This window comes from Alligator sinensis, unplaced genomic scaffold (assembly GCF_000455745.1).
Source record: "Alligator sinensis unplaced genomic scaffold, ASM45574v1 scaffold71_1, whole genome shotgun sequence".
In the NCBI taxonomy this organism is placed as follows: domain Eukaryota; kingdom Metazoa; phylum Chordata; order Crocodylia; family Alligatoridae; genus Alligator; species Alligator sinensis.
The window spans coordinates 4,453,994-4,468,902 of NW_005841834.1; the positions used below are offsets into that span (position 1 = coordinate 4,453,994).

At 41.4% G+C, this 14,909-nt stretch overlaps 2 protein-coding genes across 5 annotated transcripts in view; both read left to right on the forward strand.

Moving 5' to 3' along the window:
- The window catches only part of UBE2W (ubiquitin conjugating enzyme E2 W), a 59,844-nt gene extending 46,210 nt beyond the window's left edge, over positions 1 to 13,634 (forward strand). For all 3 annotated transcript variants that reach the window (XM_006015295.3, XM_006015296.3, XM_025200197.1), the window contains exons 4-6: positions 2,530 to 2,685; positions 6,597 to 6,672; positions 10,680 to 13,634. In XM_006015295.3, the coding sequence (XP_006015357.1) occupies positions 2,530 to 2,685; positions 6,597 to 6,672; positions 10,680 to 10,693 (246 nt within the window). In that variant the 3' untranslated portion in view covers positions 10,694 to 13,634. The remainder of the gene's footprint in view (positions 1 to 2,529; positions 2,686 to 6,596; positions 6,673 to 10,679) is intronic.
- The window catches only part of STAU2 (staufen double-stranded RNA binding protein 2), a 312,705-nt gene that overhangs the window by 10,715 nt on the left and 287,081 nt on the right, over positions 1 to 14,909 (forward strand). The gene's annotated exons all lie outside the window — the stretch shown is intronic.

Here is a 14,909-nt window from a genome sequence, read left to right on the forward strand (position 1 = left end):
AGCAGTAGCAGGAGCTGCCCCTCCCTGTGCCGCCTCCTCCCCACAAGAAGCTGCAGCTCTGTCCCGTGCCCACCTCGCCCCAGCTGGGCAGCACTTGCCCCAGCCCCACTTCTCCCTCACCATGGGGCCTTAATATGCCCCTTCCCTTCCCCCTCCCCTTCTACCACACCAGACTGACCAGCTGTCTGCAGCTCTCTAAGCTGCCGGGCGGTGCTCCTCGCTGCCTACATGCTGTGCTGTGGCTGTGTGCATGCATGGGCATTTATCGGCCTAATTATCAGGCACATCAGGCCGATTTTTCCAATATGATCTATTTTCTTTTTATTGGTGCCAATCCAATATTGGACCGATGCATCGGTGCACCTCTACAGACAGTACATGTACACTTATTAGCACAGAAAACAAGTATTTAAGTACAGGATGCTTAGCTGTTGTAGATGCCAAGAAAGATAAAAGTAATGCCATTTTAAAAGTGCACCTTATAATTTTTAACACCCAGATTCTAGCCAGAATACCTATGTATTACAAATTTAAAGTTTAAACTTTTGTCACTCAAACACTCCATTGTTTTCTATCTTGAATACGTGTTGTCTATCATAGTATGCATGCACTTGTTTCCTGAGATGTGCAAAGGTTTTACTTTTTATAAGACGAGAGATTACTTTAAAAAAAAGAAATGCATTGCTGGACCTCTGAAGGTAAGACCTTGAATATTTTAGGAATATCAGTAAGCAAACTGATAGAAATCTGAGGTGGAGTGAAAGATGGTTTTGTGGTTAAGGCATCGGGATGGGTCTCAAAATATCTGTTTTCAGTTCCTGTCTCTGCCATAAGAAATTGTGTGCCATTAGGCAGTTTGCTTTCTCTCTAACAGTCCCCTTTCCCCAATTTGTAAAAAGGAGATGATGTTTCCATACTTCTTACTTTTATGGAGATATGCCCATAAAATACTTGGAACATGCCAGCACTATGGTGATGGGTCATAATAAACATCTATTCTGCATATATTATTAGGTCATCTAATAGTGGGTGTACACTGGGAGACTGTTGATGACAGATGGGTGAGGTTGCTCAGGGTAGGCATTTTCTTCCATTTCCACCTAGCTTTCCTTTGAATTCTGAGCCAATTGTGTATTTTAGGGATGTGAAACTCATGACTCACAGACTGTCATTGGGTCATGGAATCTGGGAGAGTGGCTAGCATAGGCGGTGGAAGAGGGGCGCTAATGGGGCTTAGCTCCCCCAAATATAGGGCAGTGGTAGAGCCACAAGGCAGCCCAGCTGTGGGCTTCTGGCAGCTGCAGCAGGGATGAGGGAAGGGAGCAGGACTTGGCCAGGGGCAGGCACTGCACAGCCAGTGGAGCCTGGGACAGCTGTGAGCAGCTCGTCCAGGGGATGCGGCTCCCACCACTGTGCACACCCAGGGAAGGCATGGGTGAGCGTGTGCCCTCCAGACCTACTTGGGGCGGCAGGGTGGGCTGCAGCTGCAGCTGTGCTGGGCTCTTCCTAGCAGGGGGCTGGACCAGGCTGCACTCGGGGTGTGCAGCGGTGGCGCTGGGAGGGAGGCTATGGGGGGCTGCATCCACTCCAAAATTTGCCATATTTCCCCCCAAGCCTCTTTCCCAGCGCCACTGCCACCCATCCTAAGTGCAGCATAGCCCAACCTCCCCTATGGGAACAGCCTGGCACAGCCCTGGGTCCAGCCTGCAGCCACAGCCCTTCCCACACAGATGTGGGGACATGTGCCCCCCAGGGTGCGTGCAGCAGCAGGAGCTGCCTCTCCCTCCCCACATGGTGCGCCCCCTGGACAAGCCATGGCTCCGTCCCCTGCTTGCCCCAGTTGTGCAGGGCCTGCCCCAGTTGTGCAGGGCCTGCCCCTGCCTCAGCCCCACTCCCTTCCCTTACAGACTTAGCTGCTGCGGAGGTCACGCACATGCACAGTCAGCCCCCCCAAATAACTTTTTCACCCTCTGCCTATGATGGCTAGTGGTGGGTTATAGTCTGTCACTCAACCCAAGGGATTGAGGTATCAGTGGACACAGCCCTCAGCTGCATGGGGGGGGTGTGTTGCCATAGCTGTACTCACCTTGGAGCTGCTCCACCCACTGCTTCTTGTGCTCCCTCCACCAAAGCAAGCACCTACTTGGCCAGTAGGTGCCACCCCTGTAAAATTTTAGTTTGGTGTCTTTAAAGTGATGTAATTGAGAAGGCATTTTTGCATGTTGCTGTGCTGCACTTACATTTATAAGTACAAATTACATTTAACCTTACAGTATTTCGCATTTCATCAATGCTAGTTATTTAGGACCAAATTTTGTTACCTTTATTTCTATTGATTTAGTTCCTTATTTTGCAGAAGATCCTGTAGAAATCAGTGGGCCTACAAAGTTGTGTGAAGTACCTACTCATTGTAGGTAAAAGTGGCAGAATCTGACTCTTTAATATAAGATACTACTGTTTGTAGAAGAAGATGTTTTTATCTCATTTAGAATATTAACAAATGCTAATTGCATTTTTTTTACTTTTTAGGTCATGTTTACTGGTGACAATATTCCTGTTCATCCCCATGTGTATAGCAATGGTCATATCTGTTTATCCATTCTAACAGAAGACTGGTCTCCAGCTCTTTCAGTGCAATCTGTTTGTCTTAGCATTATTAGCATGCTTTCCAGCTGCAAAGAAAAGGTATATTGCTTTTTGTTTTGTTTCTGTTTCAAACAAGCAAACAAGTATGCCTTCACTAAAAACGTTGAAACATTTTGATACTGTCAGTTTAGAAAATGGTGTATTGCAACGGAAGCATAAACGACAATAATTCACTAAAAATGGTGCTCTGCTAGGAGCCTGCAAAAAGAGGCTTGAATAGAATAGAACAGAATGTAATAACCCTACCATTTTATTAGGCTAACTTGCATCTTAGTCAATATAAAAAGTTATCCTAACAGAAGTTCATAAGTGACTGTAATGAAAAGTGCATTTTGAGTAGTGCAAATGTCAGTTTGACTGCTATATTGAAAGCTTTATGGGAGCAAATAGAATGTTTTTTTGAAAAGAAACTAATGAATCCTAATAAGAGATGCACATTATTTTTCTTGCCCTTCATATAGTTACCAGTACATGGCTACATACAGACATTTGGGGGGAGGTTAGTGGGGGGAAGGCTAGATCGCATTAAAAATGGCCACCAGGTCTAACAGTTTGCCCAAGTATGGATTTGCAGCTAGTTAGGTAGATCTACTTGCAAACTGTATAGAAGTTCAGGAAAGTTAGATCAGTCTAAAGCTGGGCAACCTGTTTTAAGTTAAGTATATTTCTGAGGTGTAGTATAACTTAGGTCAGTCTTGCCAGACCCAATCTAACTGAACTTCTATACAGTTCCCAGCACATCCCCAAGGCTGGGAAAGCCCAGCTGCTGGTCCCAGCCCTGAGTCCGTGCTTTTCCTACCCCCTTCTTGGCACTGGGCTATTTTTAGTCCCCTGGCCCCTTGCCCCCCCACCACCAGACAGACAGACAGTCCACCCCCCAACCCTCCAAACACCCCATCTTGCAAACTGCTCCCTATCCCAGTTTTATCAGTGTTCATTTATGCTGAGACATGAGGAAGTAAGTCGGTGGGGGGAGGGATGGGAGAGTGGATTCACTGCGGGGATTGTTTGAGGATGTGGGGGTTGGGGGCAACCCCCCAAAACCCTCATGGACCCTGTGAGACCTGCTAATCTCACCAAACCCTCCTGGACCCCACCAATCCCCTAGCAGACCCCACCTGCCTCCCCAATCCTGACTTACCTTAGATCAGATGGCTATTTTTAACATGATCTAACCCCGGCATGCAATTGTTTTGGCTGGTTTGCCGCTTACAGAGTTTTGGCAAGCTGTCATGGGCTACATGGGTAGCCCCACCCCTTGACAGATGCCCTGCCCCCTGGTTGCCATCTTGTGACCAAAAGTCCTGCCCCCTAAGTCCTGACCTTTGCCACCAGAAGTCCCCGCCCTTGCCCCTAGAAGTAATCCTTTCAGCAAAGGGTTTTGTTATCTCGGAACCAGAAAAATACCAAATTATATTCTAAAAATCAAACTTCTACAACAGGGGTAGGCAGTGTTTTTTGGCCGAAAAACACCACAATGCCTACCTCGGAAGGTCCCGGAATGCCGGCATGGCAGGAAAAACAAAATGAGGGCAAGGGGTACATGGCAGGATGCCCTGCTGTGTGCACCTCAAGGCAGACAGCAGGGCAGCTCAGCCCACCTTGAGGTGCCTGTGAAGTCACCGCCAGCAATGGAGCTGATGCTGGAGTTGTGGAGCCCGGCACAGCTGTTTGCAGCCTGCCAGCTGCTTGCTGCAGCTGCCCAGAGCCCGGGCTGACTAGAAACAGCTGCGCCAGGCTCGTAGCCCCTGTGCCGGGAGCGGGGGAGAGACCAGAGCTGTGCTGCCTCAGGCCCCTCCCACACCGCCCGTTCTGAGGCGTGCCTGCATGCACCAGTGTGGAGCTGATGCCGGAGTCCAGCACAGCTGTTTGGAGCCTCCCGGCTGCAGCTGGCCCTGGCTCTTGGGAGCTGCTGCCAGCTGGGATCCCAGACTGCTCCCAGAAGGCAGCTGGGACGCCGGGCTCTGTCGCTGACAGCAGCTACCCAGAGCCAGAGTTGGCTGCAGCATGCCAAGCAAAATGGCCTCACGTGCCACGTTTGGCATGTGTGCGAGGGGTTGCCAACCCCTGATCTACAAAATTCATTAATTTGATTTTTAAAAAAATTTTTGTCCTAATTTACATGTGTTTGTGTAGTGTACATAGAGGTGATTGCACAATAGCTTAAAATAAAGTGTTAGTCTTGTATATTGGGGGGGTAGGCGGAATAAAGGGGTGGGTATAGGTTTGTGTGGGGGGTAGTGGGTGTGTCTGTGGCAGGCTTGTGGGGGCTGTGGGTAGGTTTGGGGTGAAGGAGCACGTGGGTCTGTATGGATATGTGGGGTGTGGGTGGGTATGGGGTTTATGGGGAGTTGTGTGTGGGGGAAGATGGCTGGGTGTGTGTATGGCAGTGCAAGGGGGGGGTGTGGGTGCATGTGTACAGTGGGATGTACATGTAGGTCTTGCCCTACAAACTCTTTCTCTATCTCTCTCACACTTAGACTCACACCCCTCCTGCTCCTGGCCCTGGGGTACCAGCATGGGGTCCCACTGTCCAGTGATGCAGCTGGTGGCCGGGAAAGCTGGGAAATGGCAGCTACAGGGAGGGGGGGATTGGCAGCAAGGGGGTGCATCAGAGCACAGTAACAGCTGGGCGGGAGCGTGGGGCCCAGGGCAGGGCTGCTGGAAGATGGGGCTAGGCTGGCAGGGGCTCTATGGTGCTGAGCCAGCTCCCCCTTCTCCCTGCTGGTACAGCCCGGCTTGGCTCCATAGAGCCCCTGCCAGCCTGCTCTGGGCCCCTGCCGGCCCTGCCGCTTTCACCACTCTCTGCCCGCCGCAGTGCTCTGGCACCACATGGTTCCTGACTGCATGGCTGCGACCGCAGAACACAGCAGGAGCTGGCCTGGCTTGACCCCAAGGACTGTGGCAATCGTCTGTGGTCCTCTCCCCACCCCCGCATTTTTATCTGAGTTTCCTTCTCTGGTAGAGGGAGGTGGGGGAACAGCCTCAGGGTCCCAGGCCAGAAGCCTCTGCTAGGCAGAAGCTTCTGGTTGTGGGTGGGGTGGGATGGGGCTGGTCAGTCCTTGCTGTAGGGGCCTGCCACCAGCTTATCCTGGGTCCTACTTCCCCTGGCTCCTGTCATCTTTGACAGGCAGCCAGGAGCAGATAAATACTAATTTTCTAAAGTTTTTAGGGGCCCCACAAGCCAGATAGAATGACCTGATGGGGTGGATCTGGCATGTGGGCTGTATTTTACCCACCCTTGATCTAACCACCTCCTGACCTCCCTAAATGTCTGCACATAGCCCATTTTTATCACTAACAAATCTTATACGTAGAACTTAAAATTTGATTTGGAGTTAATTTACAAAAGGCAACTCTTTTATAGTTCTGTTTTGCTAAATGGGTCTATTTATATTATTGGCCAAGCACCAGGAAATGTAGCTTTTATCATATAAAAGAAGCTGTTTTTGATTATTTCTGTAGCTTTTATGTCTTCACTTGGATCATCCAGTGACTTTTTTTCCTTTTTAAATCACTGTTAATTAACTACTGTCCTACCTATGTTGATGGGCTACAAGTCTTCACACATGAAGACCTAACTTCACTCCATCTGGTCAACTTTCCCAATCTACAAGAGACTTTCTGTAGACTTGAACTGGAAGCTATCACTGAGATGCAATGAAGCCAAACCGCAAAAAAGTGTTTTAAATTGACAGTGGTTTAAGGTTCAGTTTACATTTGTTAATGACGATGTGTGTTTAGTTTTCTGTCTAAAGCTTTCTAAAGCATTTGCAGGCACTATTGCTTTAACTGAGTATCTATCCTACTTAAAATATTTTTTGCTGACAATGTACTAAAGTGATTTTTTTAACCAGTGTAGGCAGGACCTGACCCTATCTATTAAGTAAAAGCTTACTTAAAAAGATGATCAAATATGAGATGCTGATTTATTATTTTTTATATTGTAGAGGCGACCTCCAGATAATTCATTTTATGTAAGAACATGTAACAAGAATCCAAAGAAAACAAAATGGTGGTATCATGGTAAGTATTTCACTTAGAGCAGGAGCTATGGACAGCTTTCAGGATGAGTACAAATGATACGCAACAAAACTTAAAGGAGTCCATGATTTTAAACACTTAACACTTAGTGAATTTGGAACTTAAAAATTCTCCCATAACATGGAATATAAGTATTCTAAAGGAGCATGAGTGAATAAAATTTATTAGGGGAAAAAAGATGTGGTCCATCAGGAGATTAAACAGTAGTTACTGCTTAGAAAAATCTCTTACAATAGTCTATTGCGATACCTACCATTGCAAATTTTTATAAGCAATATATTTAGCTGTTTGTTCAGATTAAAAGAAAGTGTAAGAAACACACAAAAGAAAAAGGTATTATTGTCCGTTGAAATTGTTTGGGAACAATTTCAAGTAAAATTTGGTGAGCTATAGTAGTTCTTGATGATTGTAAACTCTATGGGAGAAATAGGTTGCTGAAATAAGCTAGATTGCTGTAGTAAATTTAATACAGAACTGATCAGTTAAATACAATAGATGTTTTATTGATAAAACACCTCTAATAACTCTGTTCTCTAATTTTAAAATGGGGAGTTCTGGATTAGGGGTTGGTGACATTTTGCCACCACAGGCTGCTCTTTGCTATCCAGTCCCCTCTGTGGGTCTCATCTCCCCAGCAATCAGCACACTTTGTGGAGGGAATAGATAAATGCAGATGCTAGGACCCTACAGATAACTCCTCTGTTGCTGTGGCTGGAGTATGCTGCTAGATCTGGTTTGTTCATGGGCCGGATCCAGTCCGTGGGCTGTAGATGGTTATTCTTCCTTGGCGATGGAAATGTTGCTGTATATCCTGAGTAAGTGCACCAAGTGTGGAGTAGCTGACTCCCAAACTAAAGTGTCTTTGGTTCAAAATACTCTTTGGTTAAAAAATATTTTAATATATAGTTGATTTTAGATATTAATTTAGTCCCAGTAAGAACATGTCAGGTAGATACTAAGAGAGATTTAGGTCACTTTAATCTGTTAATCACTTGGAGTGTACATTACTTTATTTTCACTTTCAAAATTTTAACTTAAGTAGAGCAAGTCCTGTTATGCACAAAGCTTATATTATGATGGCTTAAAACCTTTTGAGTAATTGTTTCCTCTTTCGTTTTTACACTTCAACTTCTGTAACATGTTTGTAATCCTTCTTTGATTCTAGGTTGGTTTTTTTTTGTTCTTTTTTGGGTTTTTTTTAAGTCTTCTTTGGCTACTTCTGAAGAATGTTTTTCTTGACTGAGTTTCTTGTCTTATTTACTCTTGATAGTAATCCTCAAAGAAAACTTTCTATTTTTGAATCACCACTTTTGTGATCTCATTGGCTGTAATATAAATCTTGATTGGTGATGGAATAAATAAAATACTATTCTTTATGATTAGGATTGAAGTCTTTATACAGTAGCAATTTTCTGGTGCTATTCCAGAGTTCTTCAAAGTAGGAAATTCAGGGAAGGATGGAAATCTAAATAGGAAATTAAACATGGTTATCTGAGTATAGAAGAAAGACTAACATTTGTATGATTACCAGGAATATTCTAAATATAAAAATAAACATGGTCATCAGTTTCTAGAAGTTGGTGGCTGATATTTGTGTCATAGTTAATTTAAAAAGGTTCTACTTCCATTCAAGTAGTCACTGGACACTTTTTTTTCTTACAGTATGGGTCATTTACCAAACCATTGGTTTCTGATTGAAAGCAAAACTATACAAAATAATACTAGTATAAAGCAGATAAGTATAGGTTAAGATGGATTACAGACGAGAGGGCAGATATTACGTTCTCAACGGTCCTTTACTGTCTTTCCCCTTGAAGAGCTGCTGGATAGCAGAAATTGAGAAGACCTATCTTGAGAACTCATCTTTCTGCTTCCTGCAAAAGAGCTGTCCTCAACCTTAAATTTTTTGTTAAGTTATGTTACAACCTGCTGTTTTGAAGAGAGAGGGAGAAGAGTCCATTATATTTTTCCCATATCCTTGTTGGAGGGGCAGAAACATTTTTCCCTTTTTCCAGAAAGGGGGTGAGGGTGGCTCTCTGAAAGCCAATAAGGAGTTCAGTGAGAAGTGAAAAGCATGTCAGGGTTAATAATCCAGTGAAGCTATTACAGACTGACAGGTAGGCATTATGCCCATCTTTTAAATCTGCCCTTCCCCCATCTCAGCCCTCAAAGTTTGTCTTAAATACCAAGGGAAAAAAATCAATAATAGTAGGGTCAAAGTAGCATTGTAGCTGTGATGGCCCACAAAATATATTAAAAGCAATAGAGTTGATTGAATAAAAGCTGTTACCAAGCTTGCCTTGCTTCTGAAAACATCACTGTCATGAAAGACTTGATCCTTTCCCCTGATCTTGTCCCTATTAAACAGGGAATGGGTATCTGTTCTCAAACAGTACCACTGCTGGTTTTCCTAGAAGTACTTTACCTGTGACTGTCTGTAGATGGCTTAGATGTTCACCCTTCTCCCCTTATGTCCATCTAACTGGTCTTGGTGATGATGCTTTCTAGTTCTTCTCCCTTTTGATACGAGTTCTCCTAACCGTATATCAGTATGCAGGACTTAACACCTTGCAAACAGGCTGGAGCATAGAAGGATTAGCATGGGGTGCATTTAATTTAAAGTACCAACTTCTAAATTTAAGGAAAAAAGATAAATATTGATGAAGTTGGCTCTTGTTTTTTCTGTTGCCAGATGGTAGAGTAATACGTGCATTAGAAATAACCAGTGAACCAACTATATTCTGTTCAATTTATTTTTTGTTGCAGGACACATGTTTTTAGTTAAATTGCAGTGAAGTGCTGCTGCAAGTTTTGAGGTGATCAGTGATTTGGCTACAGGCTAACATCCGAATATAAATAACTTCACTGTAGGATAATATCTGAAAGCTGGGTTATAATTGGGATAACTTTTTCAGGAAAAATTTATAGTAGCATGGGGAAATTGTCAGGAAAACGTACAAAATCTGAAAAAGAAATTGGCCTTTGCATTGAGCAGGGGATTTTTACAGTGTCCTTTTAGATTCCCAGGCAAGTGCTAAATCTCATCTAAAAATGCTCCAATTGTTTTTAACTTAAGTCCTTTCATGGATGTATCTAAATAGGCTCTGGTATGTAAAATGAATGGTTTTGACTGATTTTTGGCATATTGGGAAGCAAGACACTAGTCTGAAGGCTAGTCTGCTCCCATTAACTCATTATGCAAAACAGCCGCAAAAATAATCTTCTACTGTGAACAGGAAAATAAAATTAAAGGTTCAATGTATGCATAGATTTGATGCGAGTTTCCTTTCAGATGAAAAATCTTGGCATTACAATGTCAACCTATTATTCTTTGTCTTGTATTTTGCCAGTTAGTTTTTGTTGGCTATCCTTGAGAGCAGTAAAAAGCATGGAAAGTCTAGGTTGTAAAAAAAATCATATGGGTAGAGAGAGAACTGTTGTTTAGCTTTGAGCACAGCTACGGTGACAATATGGTTTGTCCAAAATATGGCCTCCCTATTACTTTTTTAAAATTCTGATTGCAGACTCTGCCTTCCTTTATTCTACATATCTCTTACCAGCAGCAGCAGCACTTCTTAGCCACTCACTAATACATTTTTTTAACAAAATGTGCATACTGTACTATGAGAAACCAAATGCCAAGAGGAAATGTTTGTTTGTTTGTTTGTTTGTTTGTTTGTTTTTTAAATTTTAGGTTTATAATATATGGAATATTTTGAATTGTAAACTATTCAAAATACATTGTAATTTTTGATAGACACATTTTCCTATGCAACCCCAAGCCGCCTCATATTTATCTTGTTTTGTAATCTCTCCATTTTCCAACTCCTTATTGGACAAAATAACAGTAGTCAGAATTTGGTATATTTTTTACCTTTCTTGGTATGTATAATTTAGTTGTTTCTGTTTTAAAGTACCTTGCAAGTTAGGGCTCTGAGTGTTTATGTATTTTCTATAAATCTTTTTTTTTTTTTTTTTTTATCTTAAAGATGACACATGTTGATGCCACCGTTTTGTGATCCTCGTAGCAGAAGATAGTCCTACTGAGAAAATGAGCACTTTGATCATTCAGTCTTTGAACTTTAACCTTTGACTGGAAGTGACCTATAGTCAATGAAGACTACTTCCTTTGACTGCATTTTTACTAGTGTGCATTCTGGGCGCATGTTGATCGCTGGTTCAGTCCATGCAACTGACATGCTTTTATTAGTCATACAGTATTAATGCAGATGTCTGGAAAAGTCAGAATAATTCCATTTATTTTTATTTTAAGCTTTTGGGAAGAATTCCAGGTCTTCATGTATTGTGCAATAACAGTGACTTCCTTGGCGGTTTTGGTGCATCCATTGCCGGCAATGGACTTTGTACCAGGAAACGTTTTGATCCTGCCGCAAAACAAAAGATTGATGCATGATAGAGTTTATGAAATGTTTTAAATGTATTGGGATTATAAGCAAGGGATCCAACATTACTTCAAAAGCCACCCCATTCTTTTACATTTGGATTCTATGCACTGTGATCACAAAGCTAGCAGCATGACAACATGCTTAGCTAAAGGACTATAATAAGATCATTGCATATTTATTAAATTGTTTATTTTCTGTCAAATTGTTTTAACATGGAAAGTTTTCAAGTGACATTGGCAGAGAGGTACAATGTTATCCCTATGGTGAAATAAATATACCTTTTTTTTTGTATATAGTTATTCATATCTCTGAAACAAAGGTATGAGTAATTTAGGGTGGGAGTGATTTAATCAAGACTTTATTTTGACGTTAACAAGATGACAGTGATATAACTGAATTTGCTGCAGTCCATAACTGGGCTTGAAATTTGTACATTAGAGCTTATTTCCAAATAGATTGCACACTGTTACTTCCTGCTAGCCATCAGCATGAGCCCTGCTGCCTACACGATATTTCATTTATTTATGTTTGAAAACAATCCATATAACATTTTTTTGTTTGTGTTCAGTTTCTTTTGTTGTGTTGTATGTCATGTTTGAATGTTACAAAACAATATTTTGATTGAAAAAGCTTTGTCAGAAGATATTTTCTTGTAAATTATTTCTTTACCTTGTAAGCATCATCCTGTCTTTTAATCCTGTACTATAAAGAAAGAAATACATTTTTGACAGAGGCTTAATGTTTTGACAAAAAAGTGTGGACCTTCTTATTTAAGTTTAGACAAAAATATATTTTGTTAACTTGATTGTCCCATACAGCCATACCACTTTTTTTCTGGACTTATTTCACAAAATTTAATTACAACGAGTTTAACATTTTTCTACAGAGAAACAGTTGTTGAATAATAGATAATTGTTCTCACCACTATGTAATTTTGTGATACTGCAAGTAGGCTGTCTTTTTAGGAAGCACTGATGTCTTTTATAAACTTACTACCTTTACACATATGCAAAATTTCTATAACATTGCTGTTTTTACTGTTGCCTTATTGTTGCACTCTTTAAAATAACTTCTAGTAGTCAGTAAATGAATGTGTGAATCAATAACTATATTTACTTGATTTTTAAAATAAGAATCAGAATCACTAAACTTTAAAAGAATACCAGAATTGGCTGAAAATATTAAAGTATTTTTTTACTGATGTATAGTAACTGACAACATTTTATAGCCTTGTGTAAACTTCTGTATGTTACTTAATGTTTAAAACATACATTTTTAAAAAGTGTAAATGCTGAACTCAGGGTGAGTAGAACTCAAATGGATCTGCTTTAGAGAAGTGCTATATACAGCCACTGAATTATGGATATTGTCAGTGAAGTGAGGCTACTTATGAAACTGCTACCTTTTCTACTGTATTGAGTCCTTTTGACCTTTAAAACTCAACAGTAAAAAATTAGTTAAGTTACAGATACAAACTTGGTATATATAAACTTTCACAGAGAGCCTTTAAAAATGTTAATTTTTATTAAGAGCCAAAAATAATAATTTTGAGGATATGAAATAGTTGCGCTCCTATTATAACTAACTTTATTTAGCATGAACTTGTCACTGTAAGTTAATCACCGCTCAGTTAGTGTTTGTGAACTGTTAGTATGTATGAGCAGTAACTATTTTGAATATTTAATCTATACTTTCATATTAACTGCTCTGTATTTCTGACTGACCTATCCTGCAGAATTCCATGTATTTTCATATAGCTGGCTCACATAATGGATCATGTCAAACACTCATTCTGGTAATCCACAGTAAAGAAACATTACTATGGTATATAATGCCTCTGAAGAAATTGTTACAGTGCATCCTGTCAGATTCAAGGAATTGTTTTTATACTGTGGGTTGTGATAATACAGTATAATGGTTTCAAAGGAGCTTTATGATGTACTGTATCTTGTCCAAGATGCATACTGTAGTGTTAAGCATTCTACTTTGATTCACCTATCAGCACTATGCTGTGGATTAAAATGAAGATGAATAAGTAAATCAAATAGCTGCCTTCTTTTATGCTGCTCCTTAAAACAGAAGTGTATATGAAAATCCTGTAGTACATTAAAATAAAACAACAAAGCAAGGTGAATTTCAAGAGAGAACATCTCAGGATATCTGTCCTGTGGTTTACAATGGAAAAGCCTCCACACACACATCCCAGTTCTGTTGCTGGTCTGTAGGTGAATTCACCTGTGTACAGAGAGCCAGTACAAAGCGTATGTACCACTTAAGCCTTCCGAATCATGCAGTTACTCTGACAAGGCTGCTATGTTGCAGGACAGAGTATAAATTAGTTGCAACTTGGGCTGACCTCCCATGGATGAATTGCACCCTATGTGTGAAACTCTTATTTGTCAATAGGGGTTCCTTACATGAAGGAGTGACAGAATTAGCTCAAAACTACCTTGCTTTTCTTTTATGTCAATGCTCAAATTGTTGAACATCTTGTGTTTAGTTTGTTTATACCATAACGCAATAAATGTTTTTAAAATAGATCACTGAGCTTGAATGGAAATAAGTGTGACCTGGTCATCATGAAGTACAGAAATGTTTCCCTGTTCTTTACATTTAGCTGCCTTACACAAAACTGTTAGAGTAATTCCAAAATTGTGTTATTGAAATGAAGAATGGAGTTTGCTTATTGGTGAGGGGTTTAATCTTTTTTTCCCCCAGAAAGTAACTATTGCAAAGGCCTAAGGAAATGCTTTTCTGAATTTTAAATGCAGTAGTATTGGAAAAGAGAGAATCCACTGGATTATCAAATACTGCCCTGGTGCTGTTTTTCAGCTCGCATGGGTGCTTATACATTCTTATAGTATGGTCCAGGTGTCTTTCTGACAAGCACTTTAAATGCTGAATTGGGAGTTGTAATGCTACATAGCCTTTGACTTGCTTACCTTTGTGGGAGAGTCCATTATTTCACTTAGTACATTTCTGGGCTGTTCTGTTATATTGCATTACATTGATAGATTTGTTCATAACTCTGCAGTTCTTCCTCAGCAAGGAATGAAACATTTCTTCCATTTAAAAAAGAAAAAGATTCTTTCTTGGTATCCACAAAACATTCTGTGAAAAATAAGGTATTTTAAATTGTATATCTGATTGACTACAGACATCTTTGTATGTTTGTTGTTAAAGGAGTACTTTATTTCTTAAAATCTAGGACAGTTACAGTTTGCAATTCAATATTAAAATTACTTTTATATTAAGTTCCAGAATAGGAACTGAATCTTTGCTGATCTCCCTATTCCCTGTTTTAAGGACAAAAAGCTAGTTAAATTGTTGCACCGGAGATGAAGAGAATGGATTTGTGAAGAATTTTGTGGTTTCAGTTGTGAAACCCATAGCAGCTGCACTTATATTAGTTTAATTTCTAATGATACCATCCTTGGGACGCCCCAGTCACAGGAAGGTCGGAGGAAGGAGGGGCAGCGGTAGCTCAACTCCTCCAGGGACCCTGGTTTTCTGTGATTAAAAAATCACAAATTCTCTGATTACAAAATTGCAAGTTCTCTGATTTAAAAATCCGTGGTTGAGATTAAATGTCCCCCACAACCCCCCCCCCACAGTCTTGCTTGTGCCCTTTGCCCTTGCCCCCAGCCCTGCTGGAGGGGACCGCAGCTGCTAGGGCCATGGGGCCAAGGACCCAGGTCCACAGCTCCCGGCCCCCAACGAAAGGCAGTGGCTGCTGCAGCAGGAGCACAAGCCGGCTTTCCCCCCCCCCCCCCCCCCCCCCCCCCCCCCCCCCCCCGCGGCGCTCACGCGGGC